Source organism: Hyla sarda, chromosome 13, assembly GCF_029499605.1.
Source record: "Hyla sarda isolate aHylSar1 chromosome 13, aHylSar1.hap1, whole genome shotgun sequence".
Lineage (NCBI taxonomy): Eukaryota > Metazoa > Chordata > Amphibia > Anura > Hylidae > Hyla > Hyla sarda.
In genome coordinates, this window is record NC_079201.1 from 43,907,426 (window position 1) to 43,933,542 (window position 26,117).

Sequence of the window (26,117 nt, forward strand, 5' to 3'; positions counted from 1 at the left end):
GAGCAGCTTACCCAAGAATGGGCGCAGCAGACCACCTGAGCGAGGAGATGTCACCGGGATCCGGTGCGTCCTTTCAATGGTGAAGGGGAGAAGGTGTCAGCAGGCAGGATCTCCTTACACCAAGATTCAAGAAATGCCACGGCATCCACACCCTCCGGCTTCTCCGGAAAACCCATCAGATAGATATTGTTACACCGAAGGCAATTTTCAAGGTCATCAGTCCTCTCCGCCACTCCCTTGAAAGGGGTACTCCGGTGGAAAACAATTTTTTTTTTATCTGGTGCCAAAAAGTTAAAAAGATCTGTAAATTACTTATATTTAAAAATCTTATTCCTTCCAGCACCTATCAGCTGCTGTATACTACAGAAGAAGTTCTTTTCTCTTTGAATTTCTTTTCTGTCGGATCACAGTACTCTCTGCTGACACCTTTGTCCATGTCAGGAACTGTCCATTGATTTGCTGTTGCTCTGGACAGTTCCGGTCATGGACAGAGGTGTCAGCAGAGAGCACTGTGGTCAGACAGAAAAAAATAAAAAATAAGAATTTCCCCTGTAGTATACAACAGCTGATAAGTACTGGAAGGATTAAGATTTTTAAATAGAAGTAATTTACAGATCTTTTTAACTTTTTGGCACCAGTTGATTTTGACTTTGTGCTTTAGCAGCATGCGCCGACACCTTAGAGGAGAGTGGGGTCAGGGCACAGGCATCCCGATGGGATGACCGGCCATTTAACCTGTTAAGGACGGCGGGCGTATCCATACGCCACCTTTTAAAGTCCGGTCCCGCCGCTAGCCGGTTGGGGAACGGACCGGAATGCCTGCTGAAATCATTCAGCAGGCATCCCAGCACATGACCACCCCATGTCGGCGATCAGAGAAAATCGCATGTCAATTCAGACATGCGATTTTCTCCTATTCTGGGCTGATCGGGTCTCTGGTGACCCGATCACCCGGAAAATAGGGATGATCGGAGCTGTCAGTGACAGCCCCGATCATCCTGAGGGATATGAGCGAGGTCGCAGTGCTGCGATCTCCTCCTATCCCCTGCCATTAGTCAGAACTGAGTTCTGACCAATGGCAGTGCACGACAGGGGGTTGCCATGGAAACCCCCCATTCTGCCCACCCCTGGATGTCAGGCAGAACGGGGGGAGAAGATGGCGGCCTGTACCTGTGCAGAAGATGCCGTGGGGACCACAGATCATCGCTGGAGACTGCGGAGATCAGCGGCGCAGGTAGGGAAGCGACCATGGGGGGGGGGGGGGGGGGGTTGGAAGGAAGGAAGGGTGCAGTAAGAGATATTTACTGCTACCCTTCCTAGTGGTTGCCAAACTGCAACTCCCAGCATGCCCAGACAGCCAAAGGCTGTCTGGGCATGCTGGGAGTTGTAGTTTTGCAACATCTGGAGGGTCACAGTTTGGAGACCACTATTACAGTGGTGCCCAAATGGTGGCCCTCCAAATTTTGCCAAACTACAACTCTCAGCATGCCTAGACTGCCCAAGCATGCTGGGAGTTGTAGTTATGTATTATCTGTCCCTTCAGATTTTGCAATTTTCATGAAAATTTAGAAAATTGCTGCTATACTTTGAAGCCCTCTAATTTTTTCTACAAGTAAAAATATGTCTATTTTATGATGCCAACATAAAGTACACATATTGTATATGTGAATCAATATAAAATGTATTTGGAATATCAATTTTCATTACAAGCAGAGTATTTTGTATTTTCAAAATTTTCATGAAATTTGGGGATTTTTCACCAAGAAAGGATGCAAGTAACGACAAAAATTTAATACCAAAATAAAGTAGAATTTGTCATGAAAAAACAATCTCAGAATCAGAATAATCGGTAAAAGCATCTTAGAGTTATTAATGCTTAAAGTGACGGTGGTCAGAATTGCGAAAAAGGGCTCAGTCCTTAAGGTGAAAAAGGGCTCAGTCCTTAAGGGGTTAAGGGGAATTATCTTCTTGGAATTGCCACCAGGGCCCCCCATTTCGACACCCAGGTCACAGTGAAGATACAGGCTAGCTAGGGCGGCTAGAGGAGACCACTGGAGAGGGGTCCCAATGGTCAGGAGACCCCACAGGAAGGATTCCAGAAATAAGCTGACTTAGGATAATAAGAGCCAACTGAGCAGAGTACTACTAATCCCAGCAGACACAGGAGTAGAGCGGATTATAACAGCCCAATGGGGAGCCCAGCACCCCAAGTCCCAGCAGTACTCACTGACTTGAGCAGGCAGGAGCAGGTCTCCAATGTAGCAGCAGGCTAACAGCCCTCCAGAGGACCCCTTTATTGACTAGGAGTCCCCTAAGTAGCAAGAGGCACCAGGGAGAGGAGATCCTGATAGCAGGCCTCCATGAGACAGCGCCCACACCTCCAGGGGTTAAGGACAGCGGGGATCCGGCTCTCTACACTTATCTGGGAGCAGGAGTTGAATAGAAGACCAGGAGAGTCCGGAGGCCACGACCACAAAGCTCTGCAATGGCGGCAGCCGGAAGAAACTCAGGGAAGTCCTCAGCACCTGGATAATTTTTGTCTCATTTTACTATCTCTGCATTATCATGTTCTGGCCCCCTATAATTTCTTTATTTTCCATCTATAAAGCTGTGTAAGGGGTAATTTTTTGCACCGAGAAATATAGTTTTTATCTGTACCACTTTTGCATAGTTTTGGCTTTTTGTAGGGTCGTGCAGGGTCAGGAATGTGATAATTTAATAATTCGGACAATTCCAAAGCTTTGATACCAAATATTTTTTCCTTTTTTTTTTTCATTAGAAAAAGGGGGTGGGGTGCGTGGTCTGGCTGCTGGAGTGCATGGACACAGGTTAGGGGAGTTCCGTGCCTCAGCCCACTACTAGCGACTATTCCGCAGCTATTCACCGCTTTCTCAGGCATTTCTGGGAGTAACTGACCAGTGGAAGATGCCGGGACCATGCAAGAGGCAAAACCGCTGAGGCTTGCTGTCTAAATTCAGCTTCACGCCGCGGAAGTGCTCTGGCTAAGATGGCGCCGACTGGATCTTCTCTGCTCCCCGCTTTTCTCACCGGCCACCGCAGATCCTCCTCAGATCCCTCGCTCAAGCTGTCTGCATCTTCATCCACGCTGCCTGCGGAGGGGGAGCGATATGTGGACACGGCAGCTGAGCATGATGAGCCCCGTTCTGCGCCGCACAGTACCTGCTCCTCTCCCACACGACAACGCCAAGCACATAGTCCTCTACTACCAGAGCATGCACCCTCAGGAAGAATTTGCCTGCCCTCACCAACTGACAGAAGGGTGGATGAGGTAGGATATGATACCCCTAACACTGCTCCAGATACTGCAGCAAGCCTGCTAGCTGCCTTACCAGTGACTGACCAATCCTTGACTGATACCACTATGAAGGATATGCCCCTTCTCTTGAGTAGTGCTTTTTTTTCTCCCCAAGATATACAGCAAATTGTGCATTCCATGCAAATATCCCTCACTGAAGTGGGAGACAGAGTTAATCATATTGAGCAAAAATTTTGAGAATTTGCATCTTCACATAATTAACTAATATACCTTCATTATACTGTGGAGGATTATATAACAGCATTGAAAGCTAAGGTAGACCTCGAGGACTGTAGTCGCCGAAACAACGTCAAACTACGCAGTGTCCCTGAGTCCGTAGCCCCATCAGACATCCCAGACTATGTCCAAAACCTTATCAAGCACACGCTACCTGAGTGTTCGCCCTTAAGATCTGATCGTGGATAGGGCTCACCGGGTCCCACACCACCTGGACAACGCGCTACCGAGAGACATTCTTGCCAGCATACATTTTTTTCATATTAAAGAATGTTTAATGGAAACTGCCCGACGAAACAATGGTCTCCCTGCTCATTATCATAAAATTTCTATACATACGGAATGTTAGCGGCTACCTTGCAGACTCACAGAACCCTCTTACCCATCACATCAACACTGTGATCTGAAAAAATCCTTTACAGATGGGGATTCCATGTCCGCCTTCTGGTCAAATGGGACAATGCGGTTCATGTGATTAAAACTTTGACGGAAGGTGAAAATCTTTTGAAAATGTGGAATATCTCCCTCCTACAGCCTGAAGCTCACTCTTCAGCTCGACCCAGATCCAACCGACCTTCTCCTCTCAGCAAATACTGGTCTAATACCTGAACAAGTGGTCACTTCTTCTCTTTGCTGACATGTGGGCTCTGGTCCTGTTACTGTGCTGCCTGGCTACAGAGTGGACTCTTACTCCCACTCTCTGTGGGTTGGCATTCATTTATGTGTGCCCTCCTTTTTTCTAGTGTTATTTACGGTTTTTCTTTGTTTTGTTCCTGTTTCGGCTTCTGTAAGCCTATTACTAATGGTCCTATTCACAATATCCATTTAAAGTCACCAGATGCACGCTGGCTGGGAGGTGCGTTCTGCTCCTATAATTCCTATAACCAGTATTTTATAGCCAATTTTTTTTTGCCTAGTGCCAAGATAGTGATAACTTTTGCTAACTTAAATGTGAACAGGCTTAATGCCCCACACAAGAGATCGTATCTCTGGAAGGAAGCTCAGATCCTGAAATGCGATATCTTGTGCCTTCAAGAGACGCACCTCTTAGCACGAAGTCCAGGGGAGTAACTATCGCTATTAAGAAAACGGTAGCCTTTACTCTGCAGGAAGCTGTCTCGGACCCTAATGGGAGGTATGTGATCCTCAGATGCATTGTCAATGCCTTACCATTAACTATAGTCTCCCTATACGCACCGAATTCCGGGGCTTGCAGTTTTTTTTAAACGTCTATTACGAGTGGTCCAGAGTTCTCCTTGGGGTTCTCATTGTCTGTTGAGATTTAAATACTATACCTAACCCTGTCCTGGATTCCTCTTCTTCTTCCCGCTTTCTCTCCTCCACGCGTTCATCAGACATTTTTGTCTGGGGTGCACAGCACTTACTCTCGCATAGATCTATTCTTTATTGACACGTCACTTCTTACCTCCACTATCCGGACATCTATAGAAACCATTAAGCGGTCTGACCATGCGGCTATCACCTTACAGCTCAAAGACAGTGCATCTTCACCGCCAGCATACACATGGCGTAGCAACCCCATATTATGGTCTCATCCATACTATGCTCAATGTCTCCATAGAGACATATCGGAATATTTCACTATTAATTCTGACTCAGTGATGGATTCAGTTACTTTATGGAACTGCCATAAAGCAGTGATTAGAGGCCTTTGCATTAAATATAGTTCAACAATGATAAAAAAAAAAAAGGGAAGAAAAGATAAACGGTATATTTACTGATTTACGCCTCGTTGAGCAAGCAAACAAATCTTGCCCCTCTGAAACCTTGGCAAGTCAAATTGCTGCTCATTGATGCGATCTACGTTGTCTTTTACTATCTTCTTATGAAAGATCTTTCCGTAAATTACAAGCTACATGCTACTCACAAAATAATAAGGCGGGCAAACTCCTTGTGAATAGGTTGAAATAACGTCATGCTAAATCCAAGATACCATTTTTAATTCACCCAATTACAAAAGCAAAACTTTACACACCTACTGATATAGCCAATGGCTTTCGATCTTTTTATGACCAACTCTATAACTTACATTCTTCTATCCCCTCCCCCCCATGATCTCTCTTATGTTACCTCTGCCTTCTTATCACAACTGCGCCTCCCCTCTCTTTCACCCCAACAACTACAACTACTGAATGAGAAAGTCACCCCGGAGGAAGTTCTAAAAACAATCAACTCCCTACCGTCTGATAAAGCCCCAGGCACAGACGGCTACACCAATGTCTACTATAAGAAATTTCAAGTATTACAGGCCCCTCACTTAGCCTCGGTATGTCATTCCACCATGATGACGGGTTACTTTCCAATAGAAAACCTACAAGCCACTATTACTGCTCTGCCAAAACCAGGTAAAACACCGGACTGTCCTTAGAATTTTCATCCTATCTCACTTTTGAATCAGGACATAAAAATTATTGCAAAAATTCTTGCATAGCTTTGGTTTTCCCTACACTTATAAATCCTGACCAGCCCGGGATTGTAGCCAGACGTCAAGTGTACGACAACACCAGGTGACTGCTTAATATATTGGTTCATTTAGAGCACTCTCAATCTCCTGCACTGCTGTTGGCACTGGACGCCGAGAAGGCTTTCGACCGCCTTCGGTGGTCGTACGCCTTCTCGGTGCTTCGGCACATGGGGTTCTCCGGGGAGATATTGTCAGCCATTGCGTCACTATACACTTGCCCATCGGCTTTAGTTCTGCCCAATGGCTCCTTTTCCGATTTTTTTTACAATTTCTAATGGTTCCCGCCAAGGCTGTCCACTATCACCACTTATCTATATCCTGCCCATGGAGCCCCTGACACAGGCTATTAGACAACACACCTCTATATCAGGGATCCAGTTGGGTCAAACAGAGCATGTCATTTCATTATACGCAGATTATATAATTTTATCCCTCAGGGAACCCCACCTTTCCTTGACGGCAGTCATGGACATGATATTCTCATTCGGCCGACTTTCCTACTACCATTTTAATGGAACGAAAACGCAAGCCTTACCGGTAAATGTTCCCCTAGCATTTTATTAGCTTGATTGGCACTCTACCTCACTGCAAAATTTAGGTATTCACTTGTCCTACCCCGATAAAACCTTATATAGTAATAACTATGCTCCCTTACTGATGACTCTCACTACTGAGATGGAACAGAGACTTCCTGGGTGGGTAGGGTAGCATCCTTCAAAATGTTTCTGTTTCCTTGCTTTCTCTGTCTATTCAGAACTTTGCCCATCTCCCTTCCAGCAACCTTCTTTAAAGCTTCACAACATCTTCTGTCTTCTTATGTATGGGCATGTAAGCACCCCCGGATAGCTCTGGCACTGCTCTCAAGAGATAGACGCATGGGTGGTCTAGGTCTGCCTGACATTAAACATTATTATACGGCAACGCTGGTGTCGCTCTTAAGGCATTAGACATCTCTACTCCCGACTGGCATTTAGAGATGCAGTAAAGACTTTAGAATTATTGTGGTCTTATTTAGAACATACACAAAATAGCTGAACTCATGCTCTTATGCTATGAAGCATATTAAACCTAGTGATTCATTTTTGGGGTGTCCAGATGTCCAGAAAATGCATGACAAGATGGAAGGCACATCTGTACACCCTTATACACTCAGTGATCTTTTACATTTGCCATATTGGCAATTGCCTGCACCCACTTTTCTTAATCCTATAGTGAAAGCTTCATACTCCGCATGGGCTAAATATGTGGCTGTTGACAATCTAGATGGTACCTCATCTATGCCAATACTTCCACTTTCCCTTATCCAAGCATCTATACCTAATTTGGATATTTCTGCTTGGATGTTCAGAGGCCTCACTCATACTCACCTTCTTCGTGACAATGATCAACTGCTAACTTTTCAGTCATTAAGAGACACATACAATCTCCCGAAACATGACTTTTATAAATATCTGCAAATTAGATATTTTCTGCATCACCTAAAACCAACAACACAGTGTAGCTTTACGTCAACTATCCTCACCTCCCAAGGGCTTAAAACTGTTTTATAGTACTCTCATTCACACTTCACACTTTACTAAGTCCTATCCAAAGAGGCTTTGGGAAAACGACTTGGCTCTGACTTTCTCACCAGAAGCATGGAACAAGCACTCCATTCTATCCATAAGGCATTTCAATGTTCATCACACATAGATTCTGCACTTAAAACAATACTTAGATACTAATATACCCCAAACCATCTTTCTAGGATGTACCCCGGAATCTCTAATCTGTGCTGGCGAGGATGTGATGCTACAGGCACCCCTTATCACATTTTGTGGTCCTGCCCTAAGATTCAACCCTTCTGGTCCTCCTGTAAGATGTTATTAACAGAATTGATGGGTAGACTCATCCCGTGGTATTCACAATCAGTCTTATTGTTTATGGAGTTGAGAATTATACAATAAGGCGCTCGAGAGTTATTTTGCATAATATGTATCTTAGCCAAAATACTTCTGGTAAGCTACTGGAAAACAACAACAATCCCGACCAAGGAATCTTTGATTAATAAAATTAATATGACCTACTCCTATGAGAAGGTAATAGCGCTAGGGGCAGGCAAACTCCCATATTTTATGAAATGTTGGAGCCAGTGGTCATCCTCCTCTTACTGTAGGGACATTTAACAATAACTTCCTACTATGTCCATTCCCCTGCTAATACTATGCTGATATTTGTGCACAACCCCTTCATAAGAGAACTGACATATATTACTAACCATTCACCATAAGGCAACTACTGGGTTACAACCTTTGTGTTTATTTATACTCTTTTTGAGATAAATGGATATTGTGCTCATATTTTTTTCTAACACTCCACCGCAGTTATATTAGGACCTGAATGTATATTTGTTACAGCTACATATTTGGCACTGTTGTTGTTTCTTTGAATGTGTCTTCGTTCGGAATGCAAATATCACTAGGAACCTTACTGCTATTTAAAGGGGTTATCCAGGAAAAAACAGTCACCTGTCTCGGGAAACGCCCAGTTTAGAAGCAATCACCCATAGCAAACCTCTTCTAAACTGGGCGTTTCCTGAGACAGGTGTCATCAGAGAGGATTTAGACAGAAAAGAACAACCTTAACTTCAGAAGGTCATAAGTACTGGAAGGATTAAGATTTTTTAATAGAAGTAATTTATTGATTATGCGGTAGGTCATGTGACCGGACCGCTCAGTATTTTAATCGTGTTTGTTATGAGATGGATTAGTCTACGATTAAGCCCTGTAAAGGGCGAAAAGCATCAGACATCTTTATCTGTATGTATCCTGCAGTGGAATAAATAAAGACAAGCCTTTTTTACCCCATACCTTGGTGCCGGACGGAGTTCTTTCTAGCATAAGGAGTTGCCGGAGGCGGTGCCGGCAGTCCGCTGCACAGGTGTGAGAGTTGTCCGGCGCTGGTGAGAGCGGTATCCATATTCCTTTAATTTACAAACCTGTTTAACTTTCTGGAGCCAGTTGATATATATAAAAAAAAGTTTTTCCTGGAATACCCCTTTAAGCTTGCAGGTGCATCTTCAAACATGCACCATTGCATTCAAAGTTGTATGTTCTTTTTGGAAAACTCATTAATAAAAAATATTTAAGAAAAAGGGGGTGGGGTGTTTCCATTTTTATTGGGGGAGGGAGGCTATATGTATATATATATATATATATGTATATATATATATACATATACATACACATATTTATATTTTTCTTACTTTTTTCTTTTTTTTCTTTTTAGCCCACCATGGACCTTTTATAAGGAATCATTTAAATGCTTATATAAATCAATGTATTGATTGCAGCATTTAAACAGTTAAATTACCTGCAACCATTTTAGCATTCATTGCAAACACTGTGGAAAACCTTATAAACTATTCATGCCTGATCGATTAGCACTAAATCGATGATATTTTTAATTCTCTGGATAGAAGGAAAAGAAAAGGTTTCATGTAGCCTTTTAAATATAAAATGTATTCATCAATCTCAAAATAGAATTCTCTATAGAAAATGTGAACTTCCTGGACAGTCATGTAAAGACAAAATGCAAATAATCAAGGACATTACAGGTATGTTATGTAGTAAAACAAACCAGGAAGCACTTACTAATTGCTTTTCCATGTCTTCATCACAGGGTGAGCTGATAAATATAGTATTCTGCATAAGGCCAACAAAGCACCAGAATGTGTCAGACTCATCTTGCACTTCTGTCAGCAGTGGGGCAACAAGGTCTGACATTCCTTGTGAGTAGCCCACTCCAGGGCAGTATACAGCATAATTCAAAAGGATCCTCCTAAGGGAGAATAAGTGTTTAAGTCCATTAGAAGGAAAATATTATAGCAAAATAGATCTGTGAATTTATTCACAGTTCAGAACTATTCTGGCTTTTTATGTATGCATTGTGCAAATGCATTGCATGAGAGGATAGATTGTTGTTCATTTGTGTAGAATGTATGTGTGTGTGTGTATATATATATATATATATATATATATATATATATATGTATATATATATGTGTGTGTGTGTGCGACATGTGTCATTTGTATGTGCTTTACATTGCAATATGTGTATTATTTATAGATGTGTATGCATGTGGGTTAAAATGTGTATATTGTGTACAGTATGTGTGTTAGCAATGTGTGTCTCTATCACACAGAAGTCCAATATACTGTATGTGTGCAGTATAATGGTAGTATGAATGTTTGTGGTATAGCGTTATGTATGTTACACTATATTATTTGGGAGGGGTCATATTTAGTTAACATGCACCAGTTATTTCAAGGTATTTATAACCCCTAAAGGACGCAGAGATTTAACATTTTTTCACTTTTGTTTTTTTTCTCTCCTTGGCGTCTAATAACCACCAATTGTACAGGGTGGGCCATTTATATGGATACACCTTAATAAAATGGGAATGGTTGGTGATATTAACTTCCTGTTTGTGGCACATTAGTATATGTGAGGGGGAAACTTTTCAAGATGGGTGGTGACCATGGCGGCCATTTTGAAGTCGGACATTTTGAATCCAACTTTAGTTTTTTCAATAGGAAGTGGGTCATGTGACGCATCAAACTTATTGGGAATTTCACAAGAAAAACAATGATGTGCTTGGTTTTAACATAACTTTATTCTAACATGAGTTATTTACAAGTTTCTGACCACTAATAAAATGTGTTCAATGTGCTGCCCATTGTGTTGGATTGTCAATGCAACCCTCTTCTCCCACTCTTCACATACTAACAGCAACACCGCAGGAGAAATACTAGCACAGGCTTCCAGTATCCGTAGTTTCAGGTGCTGCAGAATGGGCAAAACAAAAATTGGAACAGGACCCAAACTTTTATGTGAATGGTGAAGTTAACAAACAAAACCACCGCTATTGGTCTGACAATAACCCACATTGGATAGATAAAATTGATGGTATGGTGTGGTATATGGGGAACAAAGATAGTGGGGCCATTTTACTTCAATGGAAACCTCAAGGCCACTGGATACGTGAAATTCCTACATGATGATGTGTTTCCCTCTTTATGCACTGAAGCTGGCACGTTCCTTGAGTTTTTCCAGCAAGATGGTGCACCACCACATTATGGGTGTCAGGTCCGAGCATTCCTAGATAAACAGTTTCCTGGAAAGTGGATTGGTCATCGTGGGCCATGTATCAGATACCAAAATCAGGTATGTCCTTACTCCAAAGAAATGTATTCACAAATTGTGGGGGGTCTTTTCTGCTATTAACCCTTGTAAACATGTAACATTTTTGGGAAAACCCACATTTTAGCGAATTCTTTTTTTACATTTTTTTTTTACATATGCAAAAGTCGTGAAACCCGTGTGGGGTATTAAGGCTTACTTTACCCCTTGTTACGTTCCTCAAGGGGTCTAGTTTCCAAAATGGTATGCCATGTGTTTTCTTTTTGCTGTCCTGGCACCATAGGGGCTTCCTAAATGTGACATGTCCCCCCAATTTCAGCAAAATTTGCAAATGTGACTCCTACTCTTCGGAGGATTGTAGTTCGCCAGCAGTGCAATTTAAGTTCACTAATGGGGTACCTCCATACTCAGAAGAGATGGGGACACAAATTTTGGGGGGTATTTTCTGCTATTAACCCTTACAAAAATGTGAAATTTGGGGGAAACACACATTTTTGTGAAAAATTTTTTTTTTACATATGCAAAAGTCGTGAAACCCCTGTGGGGTATTAATGTTCACTTTATTCCTTGTTACGTTCCTCGAGCGGTCTAGTTTCCAAAATGGTATGCCATGTGGGGTATTTTTGCTGTTCTGGCACCATAAGGGCTTCCTAAATGCAACATGCCCCCCAAAAACCATTTCAGAAAAACGTACTCTCCAAAATCCTCTTGTCGCTCCTTCGCTTCTGAGCCCTCTACTGTGCCCGCCGAACAATTTACATAGACATATGAGGTATGTGCTTACTCGAGAGAAATTGGGCTACAAATACAAGTATAAATTTTCTCCTTTTACCCCTTGTAAAAATTCAAAAATTGGGTCTACAAGAACATGCAAGTGTAAAAAAAGAAGATTGTGAATTTTCTCCTTCACTTTGCTGCTATTCCTGTGAAACACCTAAAGGGTTAAAAACACTGACTGAATGTCATTTTGAATACTTTTGGGGGTGCAGTTTTTATAATGGGGTCTTTTATGCAGTATTTATAATATGAAGACCCTTCAAATCCATTCAAACCTGAACTGGTCCCTGAAAAATTGTGAGTTTGAAAATTTTGTGAAAAATTGGAAAATTGCTGTTGAACTTTGAAGCCCTCTGGTGTCTTCCAAAAGTAAAAACTTGTCAATTTTATGATGCAAACATAAAGTAGACATATTGTATATGTGAATCAAAAAAACTTTTTGTGAATATCCATTTTCCTTACAAGCAGAGAGCTTCAAAGTTAGAAAAATGCAAAATTTTCAATTTTTTCATCAAATTTTGGGATTTTTCACCAAGAAAGGATGCAAGTTATCACAAAAATTCACCACCATGTTAAAGTAGAATATGTCACGAAATAAAAATCTCAGAATCAGAATGATAACTAAAAGCATTCCAGAGTTATTAATGTTTAAAGTGACAGTGGTCAGATGTTCAAAAAACACTCTGGTGCCAGAAAGTTAAACAGATTTGTAAATTACTTCTATTAAAAAAATCCTTCCTGTACTTATTAGCTGCTGAATACTACAGTGGAAATTATTTTCCGTTTGAAACACAGAGCTATGTTCTGACATCATAAGCACAGTGCTCTCTGCTGACATATCTGTCCGTCCATTTTAGGAACTGTCCAGGGTAAAAGGAAATCCCCATAGCATGCATATGCTGTTCTAGACAGTTCATAAAAGATGTCAGCAGAGAGCACTGTGCTCGTGATGTCAGCAGACAGTTCTGTGTTTCAAAAAGAAAATAATTTCCGCTGTAGTATTCAGCAGCTAATAAGTACAGGAAGGATTAAGATTTTTTAATAGAAGTAATTTACAAATCTGTTTAATTTTCTGACACCAGTTGATTTAAAAAAAAAAAAAAAAGTTTTTCACTGGAGTACCCCTTTAATTGTGGCAGGGAATAGAACAGAGTCAACCAGTGGCTGTTTTTTTTCTATTACATTTTAAACATATTTATGTTGATAACTTTAAAAGCGAGTTAATGGGAAAGTGTCTGCTAATTACCCAAGGAACACTATAATAAAAGTTTGATTTGGTGACAGGTAATCTTTAACAATGACATATTACCTTTTCTGAAGGTCCATACGATTACATAGAAACATAGAATGTTTCGACAGATAAGAATCATTTGGCCCATCTAGTCTGCCCAATATTCTGAATACTAAGAATAGTTTGTGTCCCTATCTTATCTTACATGAAGGAAAGCCGTATGCCTATCCCATGCATGCTTAACCTCTTAAGGAAGTAGGGCGTCCCTGTATGCCCTACACCTGGTCTCGGTATTTAAAATGGGGTCACGCCATGACCCTGCATCATACCGAATCAGTCCCGGCGGCTAATGATAGCCAGGACCCTGGGCTAACACCAATTGTTGTGCCGCGTGCTATTAACCCTTTAGACGCGGCGATCAAAGTTGATCGCCGCGTCTAAAATGAAAGTGAAAGCTTCCCGACAGCTCAGTCGGGCTGATCGGGACTATCACGATAAAATTGCGATGTCCCGATCAGCTAGGACGTGAGCAGAGGTCCCCTTACCTTGCTTTGTCACGTCCGATCGGCGTTTGATTGCTCCAAGCCTGAGCTACAGGCTTGAGCAATCGACCGCCTATAACGCTGATCCTTGCAAAGCTATGGCTTTGCAGGTATCAGTGTAAAGATCAGTGTGCAGTGTTATAGACCCCTAAACATATGTGGTATCGCCGCATGCAGAAATGTCCGATTTATAAAAATATATATCGTTAATGAAATCGCACGGTCATACACGCAAAAAAATTCCAAAGTCCAAAATAGCATTTTTTTGGTCATTTTTTATATCATGAAAAAATGAATCATAAGAGATCAAAAAGTTTGATCAATACAAAATGGTACAGATAAAAACTTCAGATTACGACGCAAAAAATGAGCCCTTATACCAGCCCGTACGCAGAATAATAAAAAAGTTATAGGGGTCAGAAGATGAGAATTTTTTACGTATACATTTTCCTACATGTAGTTATGATTTTTCTCAGAAGTTCAACAAAATCAAACCTATATAAGAAGGGTATCGTTTTAGTCGTATGGACCTACAGAATAAAGATAAGGTGTAATTTTTACCGAAAAATGCACTGCGTAGAAACGGAAGCCCCCAAAATTTACAAAATGGCATTTTTTCTTCAATTTTGTTGCACAATAAAATTTTTTTTTGCCATTTCGCCGTGGATTTTTTGGTAAAATGACTAATGTCACTGCAAAGTAGAATTGGGGGTCGCAAAAAATAGGCCATCATATGGAATTTTATGTGCAAAATTTAAAGCGTTATGATTTTTAGAAGGTGATGAGAAAAAAATGAAAATGCAAAAACGGAAAAACCCTGCGTCCTTAAGGGGTTAAACTCCTTCACTGTATTTGCAGCTACCACTTCTGCTGGACGGCTAATTCCATGCATCCACTACTCTCGCAGTAAAGTAATACTTCCTCATATTACTTATGCCCTTTGCTCCTCTAATTAAAAACTATGTGCACTTGTGGTATTTTCTTCTTTATTTATTTCTTTATGTTCTCTGAACCTTCTTCAATTTATCTATATCCTTTTGGAGATGCAGTCTCCAGTCCAAGCAAGGTCTGCCGCATAAGTATTTGACTCTTTCTACTGCTAATACCTCTCCCTATACACCCAAGCATTCTGCTAGCATTTCCTGTTGTTCTAGGACATTGTCTGCCTACCTTTAAGTCTTCTAAAATATTGACCCCTAAATCCCTTTCCTGAGGTTAGGACTGTATCATATATTCTATATTTTGCCCTTGGGATTTTTTGTCCCAGGTGCATTATCTCGCCTTTAAGCACATTAAAATGTTAGTTGCCAGAGTACTGACCATTCCTCTAGTTTACCCAAATCCTTTTCTATTTGGTGTATCCCTCCAGAAACCTCAACTGTTTTACAAATCTTTGTTCCATTAGCAAAAAGACATACCTTACCATCACGACCTTCTGCAATATCACTGATAAAGATTTAAAACAAAATGGGTACCAGTACAGATCCCTAAGGTACCCCACTGGTAACAAAGTCTTGTTCTGAATATACTCCATTAACTACAACCTCTGTTGTCTATCTCCAAGCCACTGCCTAATACAGGGGTGGGCAATTATTTTTTTCCATGGGGCCACATGAGAAACTAAAAATATTGTGGAGGGACGGGTAGTTTTTCCCCCAGATTAGCATAGTTTCCCCCCAGATTAGTAGCATAGTTTTCCCCCAGATCAGGAGCATAGTTCCCCCCAGATTAGGCAGCACAGTTGTCCCCCAGATTAGGAGCATAGTTTCCCCCCAGATTAGCCTAGTTTTCCCCCAGATTAGGCAGCATAGTTGTCCCCCAGATTAGGAGCATAGTTTTCCCCCAGATTAGGTAGCATAGTTTCCCCCCAGATTAGGAGCATAGTTTCCCCCCAGATTAGGAGCATAGTTTCCCCCCAGATTAGGAGCATAGTTTTCCCCCAGATTAGGCAGCATAGTTGTCCCCCAGATTAGGCAGCATAGTTGTCCCCCAGATTAGGCAGCATAGTTGTCCCCCAGATTAGGCAGCATAGTTTTCCCCCAGATTAGGAGCATAGTTTTCCCCCAGATTAGCCTAGTTTTCCCCCAGATTAGGAGCAGAGTTTTCCCCCAGATTAGGAGCATAGTTTTCCCCCAGATTAGGAGCATAGTTTCCCCCAGATTAGCCTAGTTGTCCCCCCGATTAGGAGCATAGTTTTCCCCCAGATTAGCCTAGTTTTCCCCCAGATTAGGCAACATAGTTGTCCCCCAGATTAGGAGCATAGTTTTCCCCCAGATTAGGAGCATAGTTTCCACCCAGATTAGGAGCATAGTTTCCCCCTAGATTAAGAGCATCGTTTTCCCCCAGATTAGGAGCATCGTTTCCCCCCAGATTAGGAGCATAGTTTTCCCCCAGATTAGGAGCATAGTTCCCCCCAGATTAGGAGCATAGTTCCCCCCAGATTAGGCAGCATAGTTTTCCCCCAGATTAGGCAGTATACATGTCCCCCAGATTAGGAGCATAGTTTTCCCCCATATTAGGAACATAGTTGTTCCCCAGATTAGGCAGCATAGATGTCCCCCGATTACCACAGTTTTCCCCCCACATGAGGCAGCTCGCCCCCCACACTGTCACACACATACAGAGACAGACACATACACAAAGACACACATAGAGACAGACACATACACAGACACACATATAAACACACACATACACAAAGACACACATATAAACACACACATACACAAAGATACACATATAAACACACACAGGCACATATAAACACACACACACACTCACCCCTCCTCATCTCCCTCCCCTCCTCTCCTCTGCCTTCCGAAGTTCTACAACTGCACGGCAGAGAGGAGGGGGGGAGGGGAGAGAGTGCACGCTCCCTTCTTCTGCCTGTCAGCACTGTACGGGTTCTCCCTGTCACAGGCTGATGGAGCAGACCTGGGCATTGTACGGCCTGACAGTGAGCGCGGGCCGGTCAGAGCCAATCAAAGGGCTGTAAGTGGCCCGCGGGCCGTACAATGCCCAGGTCTGGCCTAATACATTCAATAATATGGGAGTCCAAGCTTAACCCCTTAAGGACACAGGGCGTATCCATACGCCCCCGTTTCCAAGTCCTTAAGGACACAGGGCGTATGGATACGCCATGCGCATTTCCGGCCCCAGCCCCTAGCTGGAGCGGAGCCGGATGCCTGCTGAAATCCTTCAGCAGGCATCCCGGCATATCGCCCAGGGGGGGTCATTATGTCCCCCCATGTCGGCGATGGTCGCAGATCGCTGGACAATTTAGTCCAGCGATCAGCGGCAGATTCCGGGTCAATCGGGTCTCCAGTGACCCGGAATTACTGGCTGATCGGGGCCGTTAGACACAGCCATAGCCAGCAGGGGTGAGGTGGCACTGGTGCCACCTCACGATCGCCCTGATTCGACCAATCAGGGCGCCTGCTGCGGGTGTCACTCCCGCAACCCGCCCCACCCCTCTTCCGGAGGACGTGAGCGGGTGCGGGAAGAAGACCCCGGGTGCTGGGGACCCCCATACGCGGCGTCCCTGTTGGGATCGGGGCCCCAGGAGCGACGGCGGCGGTGGCGAGGGACTGACCTGCGCGGAGGCGTGGAGCAGCAGTTATAGGTGAGTGACAGCCTCCTGCTGTTGCTTAGCAACAGCTCCCAGCATGCAAAAAGGGCATGCTGGGAGCTGTAGTTTTGCAACAGCAGGAGGCAGACCACCACAACTCCCAGCATTCCCTTATGGGCATGCTGGGACTTGTAGTTTTGCAACAGCTGGAGGCACATTTTTTCTATGGAAAAGTGTACCTTCAGCTGTTGTATAACTACAACTCCCAGCTTGCACAATCAGCTAAAGTGCATGCTGGGAGTTGTAGTGGTGCATCTGCTGGTTGCATAACTACAACTCCCAGCATGCCCATTGGCTGTCGGTGACTGCTGAGAGTTGTAGTTTTGCAACAGCTGGAGGCACACTGGTTGTGAAACACTGAGTTAAGTAGCAAACCAGTGTGTCTCCAGCTGTTGCATAAATACAATCCCCAGCCAAAGTAGTATGCCTCCAGCTGTTGCATAACTACAAGTCCCAGCATGCCCTTCCGCTGTCTGTACATGCTGGGGGTTGTAGCTTTTGCAACAGCTGAAGACACACTGGTTGCAAAACACTGAGTTTGTTACCAAACTCTGTGTTTCACAACCAGTGTGCCTCCAGCTGTTGGAAAACTACAACTCCCAGCATGCACTGATAGACTGCTGGGAGTTGTAGTTTTGGAACAGCTGAAAGTATTCCCCCCCCCCCCCCAATGTGAATGTACAGGGTACACTCACATGGGCGGAGGTTTACAGTAAGTATCCGGCTGCAAGTTTGAGCTGCGGCAAATTTTCTGCCGCAGCTCAAACTGCCAGCGAGAAACTACTGTGAACCCCCGCCCGTGCGGATGTACCCTAAAAACACTACATTACACTACACGAACACAAAATAAAATAAAAAGTGAAAAACACTACATATACACCTACCCCTACACAGCCCCCCTCCCCAATAAAAATGAAAAACGTCTGGTACGCCACTGTTTCCAAAACGGAGCCTCCAGCTGTTGCAAAACAACTACTCCCATATACCCCTATGTCCACCCCAATGCAAATCCCTAATTTAGGCCTCAAATGTGCATGGCGCTCTCACTTTGGAGCCCTGTTGTATTTCAAGGCAACAATTAAGGTTCACATATGGGGTATCGCCGTACTCGGGAGAAATTGTGTTACAAATTTTGGGGGGTATTTTCTGCTACTACCCTTTTTAAAAATGTAAAATTTTTGGGAAACCAAGCATTTTAGGTAAAAAATATATATATTTTTTTTACATATGCAAAAGTCGTGAATCACCTGTGGGGTATTAAGGTTCACATTACCCCTTGTTACGTTCTCCAAGGGGTCTAGTTTCCAAAATGTTATGCCATGTGTTTTTTTTTTGCTGTTCTGGCACCATAGGGGCTTCCTAAATGCAGCATGCCCCCCAAAAAAAATTTCAGAAAAATGTTCTGTCCAAAATCCCCTTGTCGCTCCTTCCCTTCTGAGCCCTCTACTGCGCCCGCCGAATACTTTACATAGACATATAAGGTATGTGCTTACTCGAGAGAAATTGGGCTACAAATAAAAGTAAAAATTTTCTCCTTTTACCCCTTGCAAAAATTCAAAAATTGGGTCTACAAGAACATGCGAGTGTTAAAAATGAAGATTTGGAATTTTCTCCTTCACTTTGCTGCTATTCCTGTGAAACACCTAAAGGGTTAAAACACTGACTGAATGTCATTTTGAATACTTTGGGGGGTATAGTTTTTATAATGGGGTCATTTATGGGGTATTTCTAATATGAAGACCCTTCAAATCCACTTCAAAACTGAACTGGTCCCTGAAAAATATTGAATTTTAAAATTTTGTGAAAAATTGGAAAATTGCTGCGGAACTTTGAAGCCCTCTGGTGTCTTCCAAAAGTAAAAACCTGTCAATTTTATGATGGAAACATAAAGTAGACATATTGTATATGTGAACCAAAAATAAATTTAATTTGAATATCCATTTCCCATACAAGCAGAGAGCTTCAAAATGAGAAAAATGCTAAATTTTCAATTTTTTCATCAAATTTGGGGATTTTTCACCAAGAAAGGATGCAAGTTACCACAAAATTTTACCACTATGTTAAAGTAGAATAAGTCATGAAAAAACAATCTCGGAATCAGAATGGTAAGTAAAAGCATTCCAGAGTTATTAATGTTTAAAATGACAGTGGTCAGATGTTCAAAAAATGCTCTGGTCTTTAAGGTGAAAAAGGGCTCGGTCCTTAAGGGGTTAAAGGCTGCAGTTTATTAATTACTCTATGTGGTACAGTGTCCATAGCCTTACTAAAATCTAGATAATCTAGATAAGCCTTGTCTACTGCACTTCTATTATTTTAACATCTATTATTTTAGTCACCCAATCAGAAAAAAATTCATAAGATTAGTTTGACTTGATGTACCTGAAGTAAACCCATGTTGCTTTTTATCTTTAGATGTTCCACAATCCTATCATTTAGTAGTGTTTCCATTAATTTCCCCACTATTGAGGTCAGGCTTACTGACCTGTAGTTGCCTGATTCCTCCCTTCTACTTTTCTAATGAATGGGGACAACATTTGCTTATTTCCAATCTTCTGGGACAACTCCTGTTGCCAGTGATTGGTTGAATAAATCTGTTAACGGTTTTGTTAGTACACCGCTAAGCTCTTATAATAACTTTGGGTGCATCCCATCAGGCCCCTGTGACTTGTCTTAACTTTAGGCAGCTGACTTAGAACCTTTTCCTCTGTAAAGAAATATGCATCATAAGATTCATTAGTCTTCCTCCTTAACTGAGGTCCTTTTCCTTCACCTTTGTCTGTAAAAACTGAACAGAAGTATTTATTGAGGCAGTTGGCATCTTCTTCTACATACCTTGCTTGCTTTGTTTTTAATTGCTATTCCTTATTTTAATTTCCTTTTTTCATTTAAATATATGAAGAATGTATTTTCTTTATTCACTGACTGAGCTAGTTTCTCTTCTGCCTGTGCATTAGAAGCTCTTATAACTTGCATGGCCTCTTTCTACCTATTCTTATAGACTTTGAGCTGGTCTTTTTTGACCTATGTGATACTTGCATGTCCTGGCATTGTTTTTGGGGGCAATTGGACTGATAGATAATCACTGTTTCAACCTTGAACTGTTCACTGATGGCATTTGTTCCCTTGAGAGAAATATGCAAGCCATCTTTCTTGTACAGTTATTTTCTGTTCCAACTAGAGCGATCGGGAGACAGAAAGCCAAATCCTTGCTTCTGACACCAATCACCAAGCCATGCATTTAATTCCTAAAGGTTTTGCACAGAAAGAACAGCAGAGATGCAATCTTCTGTATATAATTTCCAAGTGCATATGAGCTTCCTTCACTTGTGAAACCTCATTGCAAGCCAGATCATTTGTCTCTTGATGGAAAAGAACATCCACTTCCCCTTCCTACTTTGCTTTCTTAACAATATTAAGAATATGCCTCCTATCTCTGCTAGCAGTAGAACAGGGAGACATCTCACAAAACCAACTTAACCTTTTTGTCTTTGGCTGCAGTCTTGCATACCTTAGATATACAAGATGATAGTTCCTCACCCTCTGTGCTGGGCCAACCTCCATGTTGCCCTTACATGCTGAAAATGCTGAAAATGAATTATGGAGAGCCACAGACTCTAAATCTACCAGAACCTACAGTAATCCATCTGCACTTTCTAATCTCCAAAAAGTGGAACATGAAATAAATGCACAACAATTCCTACACTAAACAAAGTCTGCCTTTTTAAAGATGGGAAAGTTTTAAAACAAACAAATCTTGCTTTCTTAAATTGTTTCCACCTCCAATGTATCTCCTAAATATCTCCAATGCACTTAGAAAAGCAGCACTTTGAATAAGCAGCAAGCAAACAATTAGACAAGCTAATAACCCTGTTGCTATATATACTCACTTCCTCAAAAGCTTAGAGGAAAACAGTCACCCATTCACTAGCACTATAACCCGATACACCGGGTTATAGTGCGGGTGAATGGGTGACTGTTTTCCTTTAATGGCCCTACGCTCATTGGCAAACAGACAATGGCAAAAACCTTTTTAACAGGTTTCTTACCTGCTCTGAAGCAGGGTGCATGTGTAGCCAATAAAAACACAGATGTAGCTCTGTAGAAGTCGCAATCTCTAAGTCAGTCTCCTAAAGCATTTAAAAAAGCATGATTTTTTTTATGCAGCAAGCATGGGTACGATGATACCCAATTTATATAGGTTTTATTTTGTTTTAAACTTAAAAAAATATATATAACTTTTTGAACAAAACTTAATTTGTTCAAAATTTTACTTTTTCTGACCCCTATATCTCTTATTTTTCTGTGTATGAGGATATATGAGGGCTCTGTAGTTTTATCTGTGCCATTTTTGTTTTAATGGGACGTTTTGATCGCTTTTTATTAATGTTTTCTAGTATATGAAGAGACCAAAAATCTTCAATTCTGGTATTTGGTATTTTCTTTACGATATTAACTGTGCAGTTTCAATAACATTAGTTCAGGCATTTTTGCACACAGCGAGACCACAAAGGTTTATTTCTGTTTATATAATTTAATTTAACCCCTTAAGGAGCCATGACGTACGCGTACGTCATGGAGAATTCCGTCCCCTGCCATGCGCCGGGCGGGGATCGGACCGGGATGCCTGCTGAAATCGTTCAGCAGACATCCCATGCAAACGCCCAAGGGGGTCATCAGACCCCCCTATGTCGGCGATCGCAGCAAATCGCAAGTGAATTCCCTAATTTAGTCTTCAAATGCGCATGGCGTTCTCTCACTTCGGAGCCCTGTCGTATTTCAAGGAAACAGTTTAGGGCCACATATGGGGTATCTCCATACTCAGGAGAAATTGCACTACAAATTTTGGGGGGCTTTTTCTCCGTTTACCCCTTATGAAAAGGAAAAGTTGGGGTCTACACCAGCTTTTTAGTGTAAAAAAATAAAAAAAATTACACTAACATGCTGGTGTTGCTATATACTTTTTATTTTCACAAGCCTTAAAAGGAAAAAAAGACCACCAAAATTTGTAACGCAATTTCTACTGAGTACAAAATACCCCATATGTGGGCGTAAAATGATCTGCGAGCGCACAACAAGGCTCAGGAGTGATTTGCACAGGGGTGGCCGATTTTACAGAGGTTCTGAAAAACACAAAAAAAGAAATACCCACATGTGACCCCATTTTGGAAACTACACCCCTCATGTAATGTAATAAGGGGTACAGTGAGCATTTACGCCCCACAGGTGTCACGCAGATTTTTGGAACAGTGGGAAAAATGTAATTTTTCATTTGCACGTCCCACTGTTCCAAACATCTGTCAAACGCTAGTGGGGTGTAAATACTCACTGCACCCCTTATTAAATTCTGTGAGGGGTGTAGTTTAAAAAAAATAGGGTCACATGTGGTGGGGTCCACTATTCTGGCACCACGGGGGGCTTTGTAAAAGCACATGGCCCCTGACTTCCATTCCAAACAATTTTTTTCCCAAAAGCTCAATTCCGCTCCTTCTCTTCTGAGCATTGTAGTGCGCCAGCAGAGCACTTGACATCCACACATGGGGTATTTCCATACTCAGAAGAGATGGAGTTTCAAATTTTGGGGGGCATTTTGTCCTATTACCCCTTGTAAAAATTTTAAATTTGAGGGAAAACTAGCATTTTAATGAAAAAAAAAAAATCATTTACAAATCCAACTTTCACGAAAAGTCGTCAAACACCTGTGGGGTGTTAAGGCTCACTGGACCCCTTGTTACGTGCCTTGAGGGGTGTAGTTTCCAAAATAGTATGCCATGTGTTTTTTTTTTTTGCTGTCCTGGAACCATAGTGGCTTCCTAAATGGGACATGCCCCCCAAAAACCATTTCAGCAAATTTTGCTTTTCAAAAGCCAAATGTGACTCCTTCTCTTCTGAGCATTGTAGTTTGCCCGTATGGCAACCGAAATGTGACATGCCCCCCAAAATTTTTTTAAAACTCACTCTCCAAAATCCCACTGTCGCTCCTTCCCTTTTGAGCCCTCTGCTGCGCCCGCCGAACACTTGACATACACATATGAGGTATTTTCTTACTCAAGAGAAATTGGGTTACACATTTTAGGAAGATTTCTCTACTTTTACCCCTTGTTAAAATTCAATAACTGGGTCTACAAGAACATGCCAGTGTAAAAAATGAAGATTTTGAATTTTCTCCTTCAATTTGCTGCTATTCCTGTGAAACACCTATAGGGTTAACAAACCTTTTGAATGTCATTTTGAATACTTTGAGGGGTGCAGTTTTTATAATGGGGTCATTTGTGGGGTATTTCTAATAAGAAGGCCCTTCAAATCCACTTTAAAACAGAACTGGTCCCTGAAAAATTTTGATTTTGACATTTTTTTGAAAAATTGGAAAATTGCTGCTATACTTTGATGTCTTCAAAAAGTAAAAACATGTCAACTTTATGATGGAAACATAAAGTAGACATATTGTATATGTGAATCAATATATAATTTATTTGGAATATTCATTTTCTTTATAAGCAGAGAGCTTCAAAGCTAAAAATCAAATTTTTTAATTTTTCACCAAGAAATTATGCAAGTATCGACAAAATTTTACCACTAACATAAAGTAGAATATGTCACGAAATAACAATCTCGGAATCAGAATGAAAGGTAAAAGCATCCCAGAGTTATTAATGCTTAAAGTGACAGTGGTCAAATGTGCAAAAAATGGCCGTGTCCTACAGTGAAAATTGGCTGGGTCCTTAAGGGGTTAAGGACCATGCCAATTTTCACTGTAGGACCAGGGCGTTTTTTGCACATCTGACCACTGTCAATTTAAGCATTAATATCTCAGGAATGCTTTTACCTATCATTCTGATTTCGAGATAGTTTTTTTCGTGACATATTCTACTTCATGTTATTGGTAAAATGTTGCATCATTTCTTAGTGAAAAATTCCAAAATTTGATTAAAAAATTTAAAATTTAGCATTTTTCTAACTTTGAAGCTCTCTGCTTGTAAGGAAAAAAGACATTCTAAAAAATTATATTTTGATTCACAAATACAATATGTCTACTTTATGTTTGCATCATGAAGTTGGCATGTTTTTACTTTTGGAAGACATCAGAGGGCTTCAAAGTTCCGCAGCAATTTTCCAATTTTTCACAAAATTTTCAAAATCTGAATTTTTCATGGACCAGTTCAGGTTTAAAGTGGATTTGAAGGGCTTTCTTATTAGAAATACCCCACAAATGACCCCATTATAAAAACTGCACCCCTCAAAGTATTCAAAATGACATTCAGTAAGTGTGTTAACCCTTTAGATGTTTCACAGGAATAGCAGCAAAGTGAAGGAGAAAATTCACAATCTTCCTTTTTTACACTCGTATGTTCTTGTAAACCCAATTTTTTAATTTTTACAAGGGGTAAAAGGAGAAAATGTATACTTATATTTGTAGCTCAATTTCTCTCGAGTAAGGACATACCTCATATGTCTACATAAATTGTTCGGCGGGCGCAGTAGAGGGCTCAGAAGCGAAGGAGCGACAAGGGGATTTTGGAGAGTAAGTTTTTCAGAAATGGTTTTTGTGGGGCATGTTGCATTTAGGAAGCCCCTATGGTGCCAGAACAGCAAAAAAAAAAAACACATGCCATACCATTTTGAAAACTAGACCCCTTGAGGAACGTAACATGGAATTTAGTGAGCCTTAATACCCCACAGGTGTTTCACGACTTTTGCATATGTAAAAAAAATATATATATTTTTTCACTAAAATGTGTTTCCCCCCAAATTTCACATTTTTGCAAGGGTTAATAGCAGAAACTACCCCCCAAAATTTGTAACCCCATCTCTTCTGAGTATGGAGGTACCCCATAAGTTGGCCTGAAGTGCACTACGGGCGAACTACAATGCTCAGAATAGGAGCGCCATTGAGCTTTTGGAAAGAGAATTAGTTTGGAATGGTAGTCAGGGGCCATGTGCATTTACAAAGCCCCCCGTGGTGCCAGAACTGTGGACCCCCCACATGTGACCCTATTTTGGAAACTACACCCCTCACAGAATTTAATAAGTGGTGCAGTGAGCATTTACACCCCACTGGCGTTTGACAGATCTTTGGAACAGTGGGCTGTGCAAATGGAAAATTACATTTTTAATTTTCACGGATCACTGTTTCAAAAATCTGTCAGACACCTGTGGGGCGTAAATGCTCACTGTACCCCTTATTACATTCCGTGAGGGGTGTAGTTTCCAAAATGGGGTCATATGTGTTTTTTTTTCTTTTTTTGCGTTTATGTCAGAACCGCTGTAAAATCAGCCACCCCTGTGCAAATCACCTATTTAGACCTCAAATGTACATATTGCACTCTCACTCCTGAGCCTTGTTGTGCGTCCGTAGAACATTTTACACCCACATCTGGGGTATTTCCGTACTCAGGAGAAATTGGGTTACAAATTTGGACGTCTTTTTTTGCTTTTACCGCTTGTGAAAATAAAAAGCATGGGGCAGCACCAGCATGTTAGTGTAAAAAAAAAAAAAAAATTATACCAACAGGCTGGTATAGACCCCAACTTTTCCTTCTCATAACGGGGTAAAAGGATAAAAAGCCCCCCAAATTTGTAGTGCAATTTCTCCCGAGTACGGAAATACCCCATATATGGCCCTAAACTGTTTCCTTGAAATACGACAGGGCTCTGAAGTGAGAGAGTGCCATGCGCATTTGAGGACTTCATAGGGATTGCATAGGGGTGGACATAGGGGGATT

General features: G+C 41.6%; 1 protein-coding gene across 10 annotated transcripts in view; it reads right to left on the reverse strand.

Moving 5' to 3' along the window:
* Positions 1-26,117, reverse strand: part of TBC1D16 (TBC1 domain family member 16) — a 564,967-nt gene that overhangs the window by 259,721 nt on the left and 279,129 nt on the right. For 9 of the 10 annotated variants that reach the window (XR_008849569.1, XR_008849568.1, XM_056550065.1 and 6 more), the window contains one exon: positions 9,671-9,857. The exons of the other annotated variant lie outside the window; for it this stretch is intronic. Coding sequence is in view for 7 of the 9 variants with exons in the window: in XM_056550065.1 (XP_056406040.1) it covers positions 9,671-9,857 (187 nt within the window). In the remaining 2 variants the exon portion in view is untranslated. The remainder of the gene's footprint in view (positions 1-9,670; positions 9,858-26,117) is intronic. 10 annotated transcript variants of the gene reach the window in all.